This window comes from Equus przewalskii, chromosome 10 (assembly GCF_037783145.1).
Source record: "Equus przewalskii isolate Varuska chromosome 10, EquPr2, whole genome shotgun sequence".
NCBI classification, from domain to species: domain Eukaryota; kingdom Metazoa; phylum Chordata; class Mammalia; order Perissodactyla; family Equidae; genus Equus; species Equus przewalskii.
In genome coordinates, this window is record NC_091840.1 from 7,081,018 (window position 1) to 7,099,899 (window position 18,882).

Genomic DNA, 18,882 nt, shown 5'->3' on the forward strand with positions numbered 1-18,882 from the left:
AGGGCATTTTGAGGGGAGGAAACAGTCCCAGGCAAGTTGAGGCGACTGACTTGCCCAAGGCCTCAAGAGTTTGAGAGGGCAGAGCCAGAATTATTGCTGAGGCTTTCCCCTCCCAGTCCCCTCGATCCTGGCTCTCACACAGGTGTGCATGTGAAAAACTAGACTCTAAAAATGTGCCTGGATCTAAGACACAAGCTTCGCTTGCTGGGGCCCCCTTTGTACTATGCCCCGGTCCCTCAGGGATAGGCATTCCCGCTGAGCCACCTGTTCCTTCCACCTGTCTTCAGCTTAACCAGAGTCAAAGGTCCCTACAGCTTCCCCACTCAGCAGGTGATGTAGAGAGGGGCCCCTCCACAGCCCCATAGGGGAGCCCTCCATCAGGGGTGAAAGGGTGGACGGGGGGGGCAGGCCAGGCCCAGCCAAGCAGGGCCTGGGGCGACTGGTTCCATGATGAGGGTTTTGGATGGTTCCTCTTAAGGCTGGTGGAATCCAAACCCTAACAAGGGGCCAAGATGGTCCGATAGTGACTCGTCCTCTCAACCCCAAGGGCTCCCCAGGTCCCCTCCCTGGCTCACTCTCTTCTTCTTCTCCTCAGTCCTAGAAACTGGCTTCTGAGTGGTCTCCTGGTTGAGTGGAGAATAGCCCGGGGCCAACTTCCCTTCCTTCTCTCTGAGCACCTGCCCTGGAACCTCCTAGCCCAGCAGCCTCAGCTCTGGCAGGCCACCCTGGCAGACCCCCAGGACGTGGCCTCAGGTGCCAGGGGCACGGATCTCTTGTGAAGGAGCGGGGCGTTTCACCCTTGGAAGGTCGTTTCCACCCTAACTGCCACATGGCATATCCCAGGGCCCAGTGGGCCAGGTTTGTTGTCCCCTAGGCCTGGACAACTGCCCTCCAATCGGGTCCATGGCCATATAAGATAGAGTATCTGGCGCCAACTCAGGCCACTCCTGGGAATCCTGCACCCCGCTGGCTGTGGGCAGAGAGATTAAAGGCAAGTCTCTGCATTCCGAACCCAGCTCATCAGGGCCTCTCACTTTCAGTGCTCCTGGAGTTAGAGGACCTCTCAGAGCCCTCTGAGCATGTGGCGCTCAGCCCCCACTTCCCACTTTCCCTGAAAAACATCCCTATAGGGCAGCCCCAGCATGCACAGGCATGTTGACCACCAAGTGAAGTACACAGGAGCTGGGTGGGTCTCGCTCCCATGGGGCTCACAGCCTGGACACCTGGGCAGCTACAGGCTCGAGGCCTGATTAAAGCTACTCACCTCCCATGCCCAGGCTAGGGAGGGAGCCCTGGATCATCCTCTCCCTCCAGCTGTACCCTACCCTCTCAGCCAGAGGCCACCCTAGGAACACCCGTTTGTCATATTTCAAGGCCAGAGCTCTAAAGGAAGACACAGAGGCCGAGGTGGTTTGGAGAAATCAGTTGGATTGCTGACAGAGTTTCCTTATAATGGTGGTGCCTGGCTCAGGGCTGGGCTGGGCATCTTCAAACCCTCCCCATGCTGCCAGGGTCTCTAGGGTAGGAGAAGAAACAAAGTTTAAGGCTGGGGCTGCTGCTATGTCCAGGATGCAACAACCCAGAAAATCATGTTAATCAAAGAAACAAAAATCCCTCTAAACTCTGTGATACTGCACTCTTTAAAAAAAAAAAAAAAAAATCAAATGAACAAAAATAAAACGCCCAAGCCACAGCTTTCAGGATGATGCACTCCTGTCCACTCTGAGATGTTGTCGCTGTAATCAAGTCCTTGATCAACCCTGGACCCAGTCATCACTTGGGGTCGTGAGGGAAGGTGACCTCTCAACCAGTCCAGTCCTTGCTTGGTGCAGGTCCCAGTGATGTCCCAGATGGGGTGGCAAGGGGACAGCTGGTAGGCTGAAGCACTCAGGGAGGAGGAGGGGGACAGAGTCCGCTTTTTGATTGGGGCAGGACGGAAAAACATTCACTTTCCTTGTAGTAAGGGAAGAATATAGTTCTCTAGAAAAAGCAGATTTGCCAAGATGGGAGATGCTGGTGCTGATTTGTATGTCGATTTGGGGGTAAGTGGGGAGGAGGGGAAGGGAGTTAGGTTGCGGTATGGGAGTGGCCAGCCCTTCCAGCTTTCCTGGGGGGCTGGTGAGAGGGGCGCTCAGAGGTTGCTGAAGAGTTCGTTTTTCTTGCTCCAGTCCATCTGCGGGGCCCGTTTGCTGCTGCGCTTCTGGTGGGCCCTCTCTTTGGCCATGGCCAGGGAGATGTTGAAGTCCAGGATGGGGTCAGAGGAGGAGGTAGATGAGGGTGCTGTGGAGTCCTGTTTCTTGGGGCTGTCTTGGGAATTCAGCTGTAAAGAGGAAGGGGAGGCACAGAGCGGGAGTCAGCACCCAGCGAGGCATCTGGGCCCTCAGTCTCGGCGAGGTGGCTCCCTTGGGGCAGCGCCCAGGGAAGCCAGGTCACAAGAACAGAACGTGACTCAGCATGTGACCTCCAAGGCCAGCTGGTGTGCCAGGAATGAGTGTGGCCTGGGAATGGGCTTCCTGTAAACCAGCGCCACCCCCCACCCACCTAGCCAGTCAGCCTACCTCCTCACTGGTATCGCTGGAGGTGGTTCTAGCCAGGGCTGGCCTGGGGCTCTCGGAGGCCGTCTCGGCCAGGGCTTCACGACTGTTCTCCTGGCACAGAGAGGAGGGTTGTGGGTTGGTGGAGGATGGAGTGGGGAAGTCCTGAGCAAGGAAGGGGGTTCCCAGGGAAGACAGGTGCCTTGGTCTGAGAAGTTCCACTCAGGGCCCTGCCATTCCACACCAAAGCCCCACCGCCTGAGCCTGCCAGGGCCCCTAGAGAGATTTACATTTTTACATTCCTCCAAGGATCAGAGGGCAGCTAGCTGCACCACCTAGGTAGAAGGGACCATTGTGGGATTAGCTGAGTTGCTCACTCCTCTTAAGTCCTCCCAATGTAGCTTTCAGGGCTGGCTCGCCTTTTAGGCCAGTGACCAAGAAGCGCCTTCTGGAGTGTGGGGACACCAGGGCCTCTTTGCTTGGCAGGTGATGCTCCCTGAACCTCCTGTGGCCCACCTGTTTACTTGGACTTGACCCCAGGAATCTTAAAACCTTAACCCCAAAGCAGCCAAGAAGGGCTCTGAAGGAATAAGGTGGATGAGTTCTGGACCCATAGGTTGAGTGACAGAGGGTTCAAGTGGTCAGGGCTGCCCCCCTTGTTGTGTCCCCCAGGAGGAGCCCCTGGGGAAGGGGAACCTTTGAGCAGACCCTGCAGAGTGCTCCTGCTCCTGGTCTGACTCTGAGAAGGCCTGTCCCGGAATGAAGGCCTTGGCCAGGGATTAGGCTTGGCGCTCAGCTCCTGCCTGGGCTTCTCTGTGGCCTCAGCTGGCACCCAGCCCCACCATCTCTTCCCCAGCCTCCACTGCCTTCTTTTCCCTTCTGCCCAGGGAGGAGGGGGGAGGGGCTTTGTTCTTCCAACCCAGACTGGAAGTAGCAGGGGCTGGGCAGCGCGGCCAGACACTGAAGCTCTGTTCTTGGGGGGAAGAATGGCCTCTTCTGTACAGTGGGGAGTTGGAGGCAGGGCTTGTCACCCAGGATGGCGGGCTGCAGAGGGGCCCAGCCAGGCCTCTCCCTGCCGATGCTTGGCCCTAAGGCGGGGGCCGAGGGGTACACCAATAGTTACACAGCTTGAAGCTCAGGAGGCAGCAGCTTGGAAAGCGCAGTTCCAACCTGAGCCAGACAGCTCTCCTCTTCCCCACCATGCCACCTTCCCCCTCCTCCCGCAGCCCCCGGGCTGAGAGCCAGAGAAGCAGTTAGGGGGTCTGCCTTTACCTTCCGGATCTCCCCATTGGTAAAGGGCTCGGGCAAGGGACCTAGGTGGAGGAAAAAAGAGCAGAGGTGAGTCCTGGAGTGTGGGGAAATGGGGATGGAGAGGAGGTGAGAGCTGTGGGGTTTGGGCAGATAATTCGATCCTGTTCCCGAGGTCAGTGCTTAAAAGTGCCTTGCCTGCAACCCCCTATAAGTACATTTGGTGACCCAATGACACAAAGATTGTGCATGTGTGTAACACAAGTTTCACGAAACAAATTACCCTTACTACATCCCCCCACAACTTATCCTCACTGCATCGCAAAGCTCTTTGATGTTTTCTATTCAATTTCATTTAAAAAAATATGCTGGTGTCTGCCTACTAAATTAATCTCATGAACCACTAATGGGTATTGAGCTGTTTGAAAAAAAGGCATTGTCCTAGATGGAGCTGAAGTTCTGGGCTGGCTACCTAAGAATCATCTGGGGAAGCTTGTTAGAAATACAGATTGCTGGGCCTCGGCACCAGAGCTGCATATTCAGTGGGTCTGGGGCAGGCCTAGGAATCAACATTTTTTAAATGCTTCCTAGGTGATGATGGTGTCATCAGAATTGGAACCACACCCAGGTTATGGTTAGTACCTGCCTTGGCCACTTGCCAGTGTGGAGATGAAGGCACAAGAGAGCTCAGGGAAGTGTCCTGGGTGTGCCCTTCCCCAGCCAATGGAAAACCTGGTGGTGGCAGGAGGGGTCATAGAGGAGAGAACACCAGCCTGGGGTCACCCTCATTGGACTCACTCAGGATAGAGGCCCCACGTCACTGCAAGGAAGGCTGTTCCACCTCCAGGGACTGGTGAACCTGGGTGGGTGCCTTCTGAACTCTGAGCTTAACATCAATGAGCATCTTTCCCCTTGCCCTGGACCAGGGCCCGGGCAATCAGCCATACCTGACTCTCACCGTTTCTGCCCTTTTGACACCCATAGCCTTCCCACAACGGTTGGGCAGGGGCAGAGGGATGCCCTTCCCCACGAGCTCCAGGCTGTCTCACTGTGGCCAGGAGGCAGCCACTGGGAGGGGAGGGCCTTCTTCTATGGGGATAGTTACATCCAGGTGGGAGGAATGGGGAGAGGACACCACCCTGGAGAACCCAAGGGACACCTGGGAAGGAGACCTGCCCCAGTCCCTCCCTGTGCAGGTCCCTTGGCCAGAGGCTGCAGTCACTGTAGTTCTTAGGGCTCTTCCTCGCTAACCAGAGAGAGAGAGAAGAGGGAGGGACTTCTGAGGGCTGACTACTGGGAGTCGGGGAGAAGGATGCTGGGGGAGGCAGGGGAAGGTATTTGAAGAGCTGAGTATTTCAGCTGAGTCTTCCCGAACACCATGTCCCCAAAAGCAAGACTGGGGCTTCTCTGGGCCTCAGTTCACCTGTCACTGAGGAAGGGGAGTATCTGAGTTACCTGGTTTCCACAAGCTTGAGAGACAAGGGTAAGGTGATGCCCACCTCCTATGCCCAGTTTTCTAGGGATTTCAACTGACCCATTGTCTTTCCAAGAACCTTGAGATCCAACAGGCCCCTCCAGCTAGGGATCTAAGTCTGTGAGAGGACCTTAGTGTGGACCCTGTCCCCCCACCCTGCAACTATAACCCTGACACCCTCAGGGAGGCCCTACCCATTGCAAAGTCCGAAAAGGTTCCACCCCTCCTCCATGCCCCCAGGAGCCATCTTCCCAGGGAGAAAGTTCAGACCAGACAGCAGAGCACAGCTGAACTTCTCCCCGCCCAGTGTAGCAACCCTGCCCTGTTTGGCTTGGGCTCTGGCAGGGGGAGGTGCCAGGCTTAGCAGGGTGATGGTGGGGGCTGGGGAGGGCAAGGGCCCAGGGACCGAGGGGGCACCCACCGCTCTCTAGAGCCAGCAAGCCTGGGTTTCCAAGACAACCTGAGAGAAGGGAGGGGGAGGCACTGGGCCCCTGTCACTGGACTCTGATCTGACGAAGCAAAGCCTGGAGGCCTCCCCAGAGTTAACCCTTTCCTTGCATCAGCACTGCCCTGAGGACTTGCTGGGGGTGGAGTGTGGGGCCCAGGCCATCCTCAGGGACCACTGCCAATCCCTGCTTCCTCTTCTGACATAGGCCCCTCTCTCCCAACCCACACCTCTGGGCCTCCCCTGAAGGAGAGGGAGGGAGCTTCGAGGCAGGAAGCTGCCCACCCCTCACCTGGGACACAGTCAAGTCTAGAGCACTGGCCCACATCTCTGACTTGGGGGCCTCCTGTTGCCCCACTCAGCTCACCATTCAGGTGCTCCTGAGACGGGATCACTTTGCATTTCTTGAAGAACTCATCAGTCTCCTTGTCCACCACCAGCAGTTTGGTCTCGTCCCCACCAGCCTTGATGGCGCACACCACATCCCCATGCTGCTTGCCCTCCACGCAGACCCCGTTCACCTGTGGGTGGGGGCAGGAGTTACTGGCACAGGCCTCAGTTCTGGGGTGGGTAGGTGGAAGAAATATAAGTGGTCCTCTTCATCCTTGGCCAGCCGGCAATGTGGGGACACTCAGCCCCCCTTTGCCTTTAGGGTCCTGAACTAGGCCGAGTGGTCTTCCCACTTGACAGTCAGATGGGGAGGCAGCACACGTGGGAAATGTCAAAGAAAATATCCGACAAGACTAAACAAACGCAGCTCTGACAGATGAGATGGGAAAGATCTGGGAGGCCCGGGCTGGGCCCTGGCTTCTCTACATACTCACTGTCCGACTTCCCTCTCTGAGCCTTGGCTTGTTCAAGTGTAAAATGAGAAGTCTTGGGAGAGCTGATCTTCAAGCTCTAAGGTTCTAAGACTGAGATTCTGGGACTTGCCCATGGCATTTGATTCACGTTTCCTCTCCCGTTGAGCACAGCACAAGAGTGTGTGCATGCACCTGTTTCACCCTCCTGCCCACATCCCTGTGCCTGACATGGAGGCCTCAGGCAGGAAACCCCGGCGGTGGCCCCAGACCTCTACCTGGGTGGACAGTTGAATCATGGGCTGCTGAGCGTGTCTGCTCGGTGAAGAAGAGCCCAGGGGAGGTGGGGGCAGGAAAGAAGTCAGTCCATTCATCCATCCATCACCTGTTTTTCCTTCTTTCCCTCCTGCCCACCCACCAACCATTCTCCCCCAACCCCCCATCCATCCATCTATCTGGCATCTATAGGCGGCCTGGGCCCCATGGGGTAACAAGGAGCAGATGGTGTGACAGCTGCCCCAAGGGTTGCTTATCTGTAGGGAGGCAGTCAGGAAGGAAGACCCTGGGAAGAGGTGAGAGGCATTACCTCCACAATGCGGTCATGGACCCGGAGTCCTGAGGCCTCGGCGGGCGAGTCAGGGTCCACCGCCCGGATGAACTGGCCTGGCTTGGACTTCTCGCTGTGCAGGTTGAAGCCATAGCCATTGGCGCCCTTCTTCATGGTGCAGAGCCGAGGCCGAAGCTCACGCTGTGGGGATAAAGGAGGGTCCACGGCCATTCCACATCACCCTGGGTCCCACCCTCCCTGCCCTGTACCTGACCCCACCTCCCCACCAAGGAAGATTTGGGAATAATGCAGGTTTGCTCAGAGCTGACACAGCAATGGGAGAGAATGCTGGCCAGGACTCAGGGGACCTGCATGGAGACCCGGCGTTGCAGCAAACTGCCTCGGTGACCCTGGGCAGAACACTGCCCCTGTCCAAGCCTCAGTTTCCTCTTCTGGCAAATGAGGGGTAGGACCTGATGAGCTCTCAAGTGTCTTCTCCTTTTGACATTCTAAGGTTCATCACGTTATTTTGGTTGCTGCCCCATCCCTCCCTGCTATGGCTCAGCCTGGCCCTCCGCGGGGGTGGTGTGTGCACCTGGCACCTGTGACTGGGCCCTTTGGACCCCGCTCTCTGCAGCAGGGGAGAGAGAGGCAGGTGTTCACTGAACGCTGGTCAGCATGTTTACAGTAAAGCCCTCCCTTCCAAGGCTGGTCCTGCTGAGGGCAAAGGCAGCAACAGAACCTCTGTGGGTCCCCAAGGAGGCTGAAAGGAGAGGGCCAGGAAAAGCAGGGCTGGGCTGAAAGGGGCCCAGTGTAGCTGTGGTCATGGCCGGAGAGGGCAGCCTACTGAAAGGGCACAGGCGTCTCTCTCTGGAGCATTCAGACACTCCGCTGAAAACGGTTTTCACCGTCTTTGGTCCAGCTTAAGCAGCTTAGCTTAGAAGCTGCAGCCCCAGGACATGTTCACATGATAGAGGGGATACGGGTGTGAGTGGGCCAAGTAACTGAAACCTCGGCCAGAAGCCTAAGGACTGAGTTGGGGTCCCTGTCCCCCTCCTCCCAGGCCAGGGGCAGGGCTGCAGCAGCCAGTCTGCTAACTCTGGGTTATCACTGGGGACACCAGGCAATGGCAGTGAGCAATGGCCAGGACCACAGCCCTCGCCCAAATTCCAGCTTCCCTGCTTACTAGCTACATCACCTGGGGCAGTAATTTTCTTCTGAGAGCCCTGGGTTCCTCATTTATAGGCCACTCTTAGCGCTGCCTGCCTCCCAGGGATGCGGTGAGGCCAAGTGAGATAATTAACATACGTGGAAACACTACAACTGTAAAATCCCTGTGCACATGTAGACTTTCCCATGGTTGCTAATACTAAAGAAGAGTCACATGCAGCTGAGAAGAGAGAGTCTGGGGGGGTGGGGGTGGGGGTGGGGTGCCAGGTTGCTGTGAAAACCTCAATCCCCAGCTGGGGTAGGGAAGGTGAGGGATGGGTGGGGAAGGCCATGAGGGCCTAGAGGTCTCCTGTCCTGACTTGCCAGCCCCAGGAGGCAGCTGCCATCCTCGGGGAGAGACTCAGTCCTACCCCTTCGCTCTCAGGGGGGTGGCTGGGGCGGGGGAGGTGACTGTGCCTTCCTTTAAATGCTTGGGCGGGTCCTTCTGTGTTTCAGGATGTTGGTGGGGGGTGTGGAGCGGCCAAGACAGGAAGGAGGGTGAGGGCTGGGCCTCTGTTTCCCCTAATCTGGGCTAAAGGCTCCTGGCCATTCTCGCCTTCCTCCTTCTGGCAGCCTCCCCTCATCACAAACAACAGCAAAGACAATGCAGTGAACATAAAAAAGTGGGGGGCCCACAGAGGCACCCTCTCTCCAGGGGCTGTGAAGCACCCTCCTCTTCTCCCAAGTTCTCCTCACCGGCTCCTCTTCCTCACTGCAGGGCCCACTCCCAGCAGGCCCGGCCGATGGCGATGCTGAGGCCTGTGGCTGCCCGGCACCCCCACAGCCCTCCAGGAACGGGATCTGGTTCCAGGAGTAGTGAGGCTCTTCTCCCCTCAAGCTAATCCCTCCACAAAGCTGCCAGCCCAGCCCTCCCTCCAGGCTGAGGTGAGCAGGAACAGGTCTGACCAGTTGCCACCACCAGGGCAGGCTCAGCTTTCGGCCCCAGCCAGGCTGAGCTCCCAAGTCACCCTGAGAAAGTGGAGAGGGTGAATCGCAGGGAAGGGAGGGAGCAATCCAATGTTCTCTGCTGCTCCCCGCCTCCCCTCACTCCAAGGGCCTTCCTTTAGCAACCTGGCTGGTCAACCCCGTTGTCAAGATGGGGAAACTGAGACTTGTGATGTTAAGCCCACTGCCTGATGTCACACAGCTTTACAGTGGAGAAGCCAGATTTCCAACCCCGTCTCTGACTTGGAACCCACGTTCTGTCCACCATCTGTAGGCTGGCCCTTAAGGACCCAAGTCCAGACTGGGACAAGGCCCACTGGGAGCTCCTCAACAGGAGTCACCAACGCCCAGGTTGCTCTCCCTGCAGTGGTGGCAGTCTCTGCTGGGAGGCGGCTGGGAGCTGATGAAACCACAGCCTTCCTTCCGGTGCTGAGGGCCACTCGCAGCCAGCACTGCAGTCTAAGCTTGGGATAGGCAAGCAGCAGCAAGCAGGCCTGGGCTGGGTTTGGGCTGGAACGGGGCTGGGGGCAGTCTGGTGGCTCCAGTGCTCCCCTGGCTGCACTAGCTGCCCTGTGATGCCCACCTTCAGGCCCGGGGCTCTGTGCTGCAGGCGTCCCTCACCGATCCTCAGCACGTTTCACCCTAGGACCCCTTGCCTGGTGACCCATCTAGCTCCCTCCTTCCCACGTCCCTGGAGGTTCCCTCTCTTCCCACGGGAAGGGGCAAAGGCTTCCCATTCTTGCAGGGAGTCCAGCTTTGTTTCTCTCCACCCCTCCCCGAGCTGTCTCCAGGAGGTGTCATTGCCAGCTGCTGAGTCAGCCCATCAAAAGAGCCCATCCCAGCCTGGGTGGAGGCTGGTGCTGGCAGGAGGAGTCCCTGGGGGCAGCCTCCCTGGGGACCTGGCGGGGGGTGGGGGTGGGGGTGGGGGTGGGGGTGGGGGCTGGTCTGACACTGAGATGAGAAGATGGGGAGGGCTAGGCACCTGGCTGCAGCTTGGCCACCACTGCTCCTGGGCCTGTGCCCCCAGAGCAATGCCGGGGTTCTGCCTCTGGGGAAAAGGGATAAATGGAAAGTCCAGGCCATCTTGGACCTGGTGTGTGACCCCCAGGAGCTGCCTTGTGCCATGGTGCCAGCTCCAGAGTGAGGGGTGGGGTAGGGGAGCAACTTCAAGGGGAACATGGCCCCAGAGTGTTCAGAGCCTCAGGTGGGTCTCCCAGTGACGATGACAGCTTGCAAGTAAAAATCAGGATCTGCTCAGTGAGCAGACTGGCAGAAACTTGGAAGCGAGAAGAAGGAACATGGAGCAATGGTCGCCAATAGGCAGTGCAAATGGGCTGGGGCGGCTGGGGCAGCTGGGGGCCAGATGGGTCTGAGTCTCTCACTTCCAGACAACATGAGACCCGCTTTCCAGAAAAGATCCTGACCAGAGAGCTGCCTGTAGACTTTTTGCATGGGCCCTTCTCCCACCCTTGGGTTCTTAGGCTGTCCCAAATCCTGTCATGGGCCTGCCATGGCTGCCTCCCTCCATCCCTCCTCTCCCCTAAGGAGCCCAGCCCCACCCCAAGTGGCCGCCCAGTCACCTCCACCCACACAGCCCAGGGAGCGGACGGCGGGAACGGAATTCAATAGGCACCATCAGCAGCCACCTGGAAAGCTGGGGAAAGTCGATACCCTAATCCCGGTGACCGTCTCTGGGGAGCAGGCCCAGGGCCGCTCCCTGCTCCTCCTTGGGGAGGGCGGCTGGGGGCCAATGCCCCACTTGGACCAGCCCCTCCCTGGTCAGTGCCATGGTGATGGGTCCTATAGAAAACAGCCAGGCTGCTTCCCGCAGGCCAGCCAGCTCTGGGCCCCAGAAGGGGCGGGCTGGAGGAGCAGGAAGACAACCAGGGTGACCAGGGGAACAACAGAGGTGACCCCCCACCTCCCAAGACTGCCCCTCCCCCAGCCCAGCCCCAGCCAAGGGCTCATGTTTATGCAAATAAGAATGGTGCTCTGCTACCCCACCAAGTAAACCAGCCACAAAACAGGGTGGGCAGAAGGGGATGGGTGGGGAAGGAGCCCTGGCATTCTGGTGGGGTAGGTGGCAGGGGGTAGGTTGGGGGTAAGGAAACATGGCTGCTCTGGGAGGCAGCTCAGTCTATTCCATGGGACTCTGGAGACACAGGCTTGGGTCCGGTGCCAGCTCTTCAAGGAACTGAGGATGGAGAGAGCCAGTCCTGCCTGGGGGTGACATGTGACTGGGCAGCATGGGGGAACTGTCCTTAGGGCAGCCTGGGAAGTGACCAGGAGCTCAGACCAGTGTCCAGAGTTCTAGGCCCCAGGTGTCCTCTTCTCACCCAAGGGGAGGTACGAAGGGCTTGGCTGCTGCTGACCCCTGCCCTAGAGCCCTGATGTGGCTTCATTTCACCCTGCAGGATGTCCCCCAGGTCTGTGCGGGCTGAGGAATGTTGGGCCCCTCCATCTGCAAGAAAGGAGCTACTCAGGCTCTTATCTTATGCTTCTTGTCTCTCAGTGGGAAGGTCCCTCCCTGGTGCCCGGGAGGTTGGGATCCAGGGAGGGAACACATGCTAAAGTGGGGGCTGCCTCTTCGACACCCCCCGACACACAGGGCCCTGAGCCAGGCTCTCCCTCTGGCTGTTTTCTCCTGGTGCTGGCCAGAGACCCACCAGAGGAAGAGTCTGGCTCAGGTCTCCCCAGGGCTGGGCAAGCCTGGGATGGAGCAGGCTGGTACGTGGGCTGCTGCCTGGCTGGACGCTGTCCAGGCTGGCCGCCCCATGCACTCCACCATCATCACTCCCCGTCCTCCCAGAAGTCACAGGAGTTAACTCCCGTGGGCTGTCCCAAAAGGCTGCGTAAAGACTCTCAGGGAGCTTGTGAAAGAAACAGCAGCCACCGTTTACCGACCACTTACCGTGCGCCAAGCACGTACTAGCTTTGTGTACATTTTCTCGTTACAATCCAATTATAACCCTGTCAGGAATTATTATTGCCCTCCTTTCTCAGACGAGGAAACTCAGGTTCAAAGAGGTCATGTAAACTGCTGAAGTACACATAGCTGATGGGCGGAGGAGGCAGACTCTGAACTCAGGTCCAGAGCAGCACTGCCCAATAGAAACAGACACCAGTCAGGCAGGTAATTAGAATTTCCTAGTAGTCACATTAAGAGTAAAAAGGAACAAGAGAAATTAATTGTAATATCTTACTTAACACAATATATCCAAAATATTATCATTTCAACATGTAATCCATTTAAAAAATGATTAATGGAATATCTTACATCCCTTTATTTGTACTAAGTCTTCAAAATCTGGTGTGCATTTTACACTTACAGCACATCTCAATTTGGACGAGCACGTTTCAAGTCCTAAGAGCCCCAGGTGGCTAGTGGCTGCCACAATGACCCGCATAGATCCTAGAGGTCTCACCCTCAACCATTACACCGTCAGCCCCAAACATTCTTCTATGCACCCATGGCCTTTGTTCGAATCGGGCACCCATGACCTTATAGCACGCACAGGGAGAGGCCGGAGCCTGTGTCTCTGGGAAGTCAGAGCTCTGGCCTCAGACACACAGCAGTGAGCGGCACTTGAACCTGTACCACTTGTCCTTTTCTAGGGCACAGGACCTAAAGATTGCCTAGGGGTCCAGGGGCATGGTGAACTGTCCCACCCCGAGGGGTGGGGAAGGAAGGCCAAGGCCAACAGTTATGGTCAGCCTCCAGGTGGGCCCTTTATGCTACAGGGGAGCCCCAGAATCAGCAAGCGCAGGTTCTTAGGACCTGGGGGCTGGGGGTGAGGTACAGACTTGGTCACCAGACTCTGGCCCTCTGGCCCAATACATCATGTAAGAAGGGATGGGGCCAGGGGCCTGTCCCTCTGGGCTGAGGCCTTCCGTCAAGGCTGACATTTTTCCTGATGGTGCTTGAAGGACACCCCCTGGGGAGAGAAGCACCTGGACCTTTGCAAGAAGCTGGCTCAAGCAGCCTGAATTTATGCCACTGTGATGGCTCTTGTATAGCCCAGAACCTGAAGGGCAGAGACACCCAGCTGGAGAGGCAGGCCCTCAGGCCCAACCCACCTGTGTGGCAGAATGGTTATAGACATTGGTGTCAGAGCGAGCGGGGTTCCAAGACACAAGCATGGTAGGCGGTCAGGGCTCAATGTCTGAGAGCCCTGGGGCCACCCACCTGAAGTGACCAAGCCTCAGTCTCCACGTGTGGACAGGTGGGCTAACATATGCCTCATAAGGTAGTTGTGTGGACTCAATGAGATAAGCCATGTCTAGTACATAGCACACTGCCAGACACAAATAATAGCTATCATTTATTGAAGAATTACTATCAACTTAGAAAATGGAGAAAATAATACCTAAATTGTGGGGCTGTCATGGGGGAATCAATATAAAGGATACTGATCTCTTTATGGCACAGGGCTCGGTGCTAGAAACTTGGGTTTCCTTCCCCGGTAGGGCCACTCTATCGCAGAGCAGCGACAGCAGAGGAGCAGCTACCAGTGGGGTCTCGAACTCTGCCTTCCCTCGGTAAGAGGCCTGCAGTGCCCCCAAGACTTTGGCTGGGCCCCTTCTTCCCCTAATTCTAAGAGCTCCCCTACTTTCCCAGGGACCCGAGGGATGGGAAGTTTGAGGAAGAAGACAAGGGGCCCCATTTAAACATACGGGGTTCTTTGGGAAGTAAGCCCCATTCTGCCTCTCCCAGAGAATTCCTTCCAGAATTACTGATTTAACTTCCCAGGAACCCGAAGGCAAGAACCAGGAGCTACACCACGGGAGAAAGACATCCCAAATATGCGGCTTAAGAGGAACCACACACAAATGATCACACACCCTGTCCATTTGAAGTCCAAACCATCCTGCAGCTCAAACCCTGTTCTGCCCTCCTGGGCTCCAACGTGGTCAGTGTGAAATGGCCTGCCCTGGGAAAGAGGTTGGTAAGGTGCCAGCTAATTGTGCCCACCCACCCATCTTGCTACCTGGGGTTCCTGCACTATCTCTGCCTCTGAGATCAGCGTCAGGTCTAGCAAGAGTCCAGCCCAAGATGGGTACTTTCATATCCCCATCATCTCATCGAATCTCCCCAACAACTCTGCAGGGCGGGGGCTGGTGTCTCCGCTTCACAGAGGTAGAAGCTGAGGCTGGCAGGGAACAATGAACAATTAGGGTCCCAGAGCCAGGGAGCGACAGAGCTGGGATTCACACAGGGATCTGGCTGACCCTGAAGCCCAGACTTCTGTCCTTCTAGTCTTAAAATGGAAGCTGCTGGTAGACAAGAAAAAGGAGCAGGTAGGTTCTATCTGGAATTTCGATCTCTAGGTGTGCTGGAGGCACAAACAGGCCAGGTGTGCTGCCCGAGATGAATCAGGCCAAAGGTCCCCGATGGCTGTTACGCATTCATTCGTTAATTCAAAAATTATTTATTGAGCCCCTCCCTCCTCTGGGCTGGGGATATAAACACAAATAAGCCTTAGGACTCATCAGGCAGTAGAGGAGGACATCTTGAACAGATGATTCAAATACTGTGTGTTCAGAGTGATAAAAGATGGAAGGACAGGGAACAGGAGAAAGTGAGGAAAGGAAGAGCTCATTCTGCCTGTGGGCCGAGAAAAGGGTCCAGGAGACATGCGTGGTCCTGGAGAGCATGCCTGGTGGAGAAGGGGCGTGAAGGGCTCCCAGGCTGAGGGACATCGGGAGTGAAGGCTGGAAGAACATGGCGTGCTGGAAGGGAATCGGACACTCAGTGTGGTCTGGTGGACTGGTGTGGCACCAGAAGGGTGGTAGCAAGAGCAGGCTGCCGGATCGCAAAGGGCTGTGGAGCAACATAGGATTATTCAGCAACAGTGACCCTGATCGAGCACTTGCTGAGAGCCACACTTGGCCACAGCTGTACTCGTCCAACGAGAGAGGCAGATCCAGGGCTAGCTGTCCCATGGGTGGGCATGTCACAGTCACTGTGAAGTATTTATGAATTCAAGAACCAGCAACCAGCGTGTGCTAGCACTCCCTTCGTGCCAGGCACCAAGCCATGGCCCTCCAGACATCCTCTCGTAATCCCCACAGCCCTGCGAGGCAGTGGCTACTGCCTCCCCCTTACACAAGAGGAAGCGGAGGCTTAGAGAGGTTAGGAAACCTGGCTCGAGGTGGCCCAGCTAGCACAGCTGAGCTGGCTCAGGCCTGCCCACCTGCCACTGTGGGTCCCTGTGCCGAGTGCCAAGCCCAGGGTTCAGGCCTCATTCTGTGACTGTGGGTCTGTGAGTGGGGGCCTTGCTCCTCTCTCCCCATGCCTGGAGGTGGGCAGAGCTGGAAGTGCCTCTCCCCCTCCTCTGAGACCAAAACTACAGGCACCCTCCCCCTCTGCCTGATCCTTCTCCGCTCGGCTGGTCCTCCCAATGACCTGTCACTGCCACCTACTCTCTGCATGGCACTTTTCCGCTTAACACCTTTTTAACTTACGAAAACTAGTAACAGTCCCTACTTTGCAAATTCAGGCTAAAACTAATTAGTAAAACCCAAATGCTTTATATAACGGACGGCTTTTGGGGAAAAAAAATAACTCTTAGAATGTGTATTAACATTTTTTTGCAATGACAAATGGGTCACCTGCATGTCCACCATACCAGATTTCATGAGCATGTCCTACTAGAGGGTCTTAACAGTGCTGACTGGCTTTGTATCAGGCTGAAGGAGTCCTTGCGCAGAGCTGGGACTCAAGTGCCTGGGCATAAAGCAGCTCAATTCAGCATCCACCAGGGGCTCAGGTACTTCCCACATTTGTAAAATTCTAGAGAAGGCAGGTACCGCTGTAATCCACCACCCCCATTTTACAGATGGGAGAACCAAGGCTCAGAGAAGTTCTGTGACTTGCTTGTTGACCATAAACCCAAGAGGCCTGGTGATGGTGTTCCTAGGACTGGCTGGAGGTGGTTCTCTCCCTTCTCCTGGCCTAACAAAATGCGCCCAGATACGGGTGTCACGCCACCATCTTGGGGGGGCGATTTTGTGTTCACCCAGAGAGTGGAGGCACCACTGTCTTTTCAAATGGTGTGGCGGGAGCTTCCGCGCTAGGTCAAACCTCCACTCTGGGCTCTCCCCAGAACCCCTCCCCACACAGCCAGCAGCAAAACCAAAAGGGCAATGGGAGGAGTTGAACATGACTGCAACTTGGGGTGGGGTGGGGGGGCAGGTTACTTGTGCGAGAGCCAAAGTCCAAAAAAAAAAACAACTAGGGAATGGCAAATCGATGCACTCGGCACAAAGTTCAAACTGGATTTCTGCCTGGGACCAGAGGTCATAGGTTTCAACTCCCTGGTGCCAAACCCCTGCCAGGGGTGCTCCGACCCCTCCCCAGTCCTTGCCAATGCTAGCCTGGCAGCAGCAGGAAGTGGGAGCCGGGCAGCCCTGGTATTCCCGGCACCCAGCTCTGGCTGGACAGGGCTCCTGGTGACCTCACTTCCTTCACTGCCACTAAACCAGTTGGTTCTCTTGAGCTCCAACTTCTACCTTAAGGTTGAACTAAAAGTGCCCTTTCTCTGTCCAGGGAGGCTCCTGCTGGCACCACTGACACCCCTGTCACATGATGCCACCAGGTGGAGAGCTGGTGCGAGCCAAATGGGCCCTGGGGAGGCCTCCCCCACTTCACTCTCTGGGAACAGGAGGCTCCTGTTTGGCCACTGCCCCTCCTGCAGCTGATCCAAACTGGGCTCGTTTGGGGAAACATCAAACATAGGCAAAAGGCAACCAGCCTGCTTGCTGTCTGGGAACTAGAGTGAGACAGATGATGCCAGGGCAGGACCACCTGCCCATGGTGAGCCCGGCTGGCCAAGTATCATGGACCACTACCTCCCCTCCCTCTCCCCAGCCATTTCTCCTCCTCCAAGGTCCTCCCTCCCACTGCCAGATACAAGCAAGCGCTTACTCCTCACATTCCTGAGAATCATAAATCCTCCTGGGTGGTAGAGCTGCCACCACCCTGAGGCCTCTGCACCTCTTCCCCGCACCCCACCCCCACACACTGCCCTGAGAAGTAGGGCTTCCTCTCTCTCTCTCTCAGAAGTCACAGGCCGGACTTCAGAAGGATGAAGTCCAGCCGGGCTGAAGTTAATGATACACACACCAGCGGGTTGGAGGGAAGAGGGGATGTGTGGGGAGAACCCGGCCTGCGAACGCTCCCCTCCCAGCGCTGGGGCTCCGCACACAACTGGGGTTGTTATTCCCGTAGCTTTTTGAAGTCGGGGCGCGCTCGCTTCACTCCAGCTTCTGTTACCACCCACAGTGGCCGGGGAGGAAGCTGGCACCTCTGGGGCGGGGAGGGCGAGATTGGCGGTCCCGAGGAATGGGAGCACTCACTACCAACAGAACCCAGAAAAACAGGACTGGGCTCCCTTGAGCCGCCCTCCTTCGCCCCACTCCCAAAGGCCAAGGGACAAGAGGTGCACGTGGTAAAGGCGCTCAGGGTCCCAGCCCAGTCTGGGGAAGGGAGTAGGGGTAGCGGGACGCAGCCCCCAAGCCTGCAACTGCCAGTGCGCCCCGTCGGCTGGCGGAAGCAGTCCCTCCCTCGAGGATCGAGTTTCAGAAAGACAAGGCGGGCGCAGGACTGGGAGTCCCGGGCGCCTGGTTTCTCCTCGATCCCCCCTCCCACCCCGTTCCAGCCTCGGCCCTCGGCCTGGGCCCGCACTTACCCGCTCCGGAGGGCTCTTCTCGGCCTCGCGCGGCTCCGGCGCGGCAGCCTGCGGCTCATTGTCGCCGCCAGCCCCCAGCGCCTCGGCGGCGGCCGGCGCCTCGGCCTGCCCGGGCTCCTCCCGGGCGCGCAGCAGCTCCTCCCGGATCTGGACGCCCAGCTTCTGCAGCCGCTCGTCCGTCTCAGGGTCGACCACCAGCAGGCGCACGGCGTTGAGCGCGGCGCGAATGCGGCTCACCACCTGCTGGTGGGTCTCCTTCTCCACGTTCTCGCCGTTCACCTCCACCAGCCGGTCTCCGGCCAGGAGCCCCGCCTTCTCGGCTGGCGAGCCGGACTCCACCAGCCGGATGAACTGGCCCATCTTGCCCTTCTCCCCGTGCAGGTGGAAGCCGTAGCCGTTCGGACCCTTCTCCAGGCAGCAGAGCCGGGGCAGGGGCGCCCCGGCCGCCGCGTCCGCGCTCATCTCGCTGTGCGACGGCTCAGCAGCGCGCCGTGGGGTCCAGTCGGGGTCCGGAGACGGGACGGTCCAGCCCTTCTCCTCGCCCTGCGAACCAGGAGGCAGGAGCGAGCGCAGCAGGGAATCGCCGCACCGCGGGACAGGCCGAGCGAGCAGGTGCCCTGGCAGAGGCGGCCACGAACTGCGAGGAGCCAAAGCGGGAGCGCGCGGACCAATCCCCGCCCCGCGCGGCGTCTGAGCTTTCCAGAACCCGCCCCGGCCCCTTACCCCGGGGGCGGGGCCGCGCGGAGGGTGTGGGCCACCACGGGCCAATCAGGGGCCACGGACAGGGGGCGCTCTGGCCGGGTGAAAGACGCCGGCCAATGGGAACGCGCAGGGGCGGGGCCGTGCGCTCCGCGCGGCCACCCGCGGCGGGAGAAGAAAGAGGGCTCAGGAAGTGAAAGTGTTTGTTACCAAGTGGCCGGAGTCGAGGCGGGGGGCGGGGCGAGTTCCCGGTACAGGGCGGAGGGACCCGCAGGCTCTGTTCTGGTTTCC

At 57.8% G+C, this 18,882-nt stretch overlaps 1 protein-coding gene across 1 annotated transcript; it reads right to left on the reverse strand.

The window, feature by feature from the left end:
- Window positions 1-1,408: 1,408 nt before the first annotated feature.
- NHERF1 (NHERF family PDZ scaffold protein 1) lies at window positions 1,409-18,624 on the reverse strand. The gene is made up of 6 exons (XM_070560045.1): window positions 17,893-18,624; window positions 7,088-7,249; window positions 6,069-6,222; window positions 3,807-3,847; window positions 2,559-2,648; window positions 1,409-2,320 (listed from the first exon to the last, which is right to left on the reverse strand). The coding sequence occupies exons 1-6, from the start codon at window positions 18,352-18,354 to the stop codon at window positions 2,132-2,134; spliced, it is 1,098 nt and encodes a 365-aa protein (XP_070416146.1). The 5' UTR covers window positions 18,355-18,624; the 3' UTR covers window positions 1,409-2,131.
- Between the last annotated feature and the right edge of the window lie 258 nt (window positions 18,625-18,882).

Excerpts from the sequence above, each read along its gene's own strand:
- NHERF1 (XM_070560045.1), bottom strand. The coding sequence starts at position 18,354 with ATGAGCGCGGACGCGGCGGCCGGGGCGCCCCTGCCCCGGCTCTGCTGC. Across the intron at positions 6,223-7,087 it reads TCCATGACCGCATTGTGGAG|GTGAACGGGGTCTGCGTGGA; the intron begins GTAATGCCTCTC and ends CCCCACCCACAG. Across the intron at positions 3,848-6,068 it reads GTCTCAGGAGCACCTGAATG|GTCCCTTGCCCGAGCCCTTT; the intron begins GTGAGCTGAGTG and ends TCCTCCACCTAG.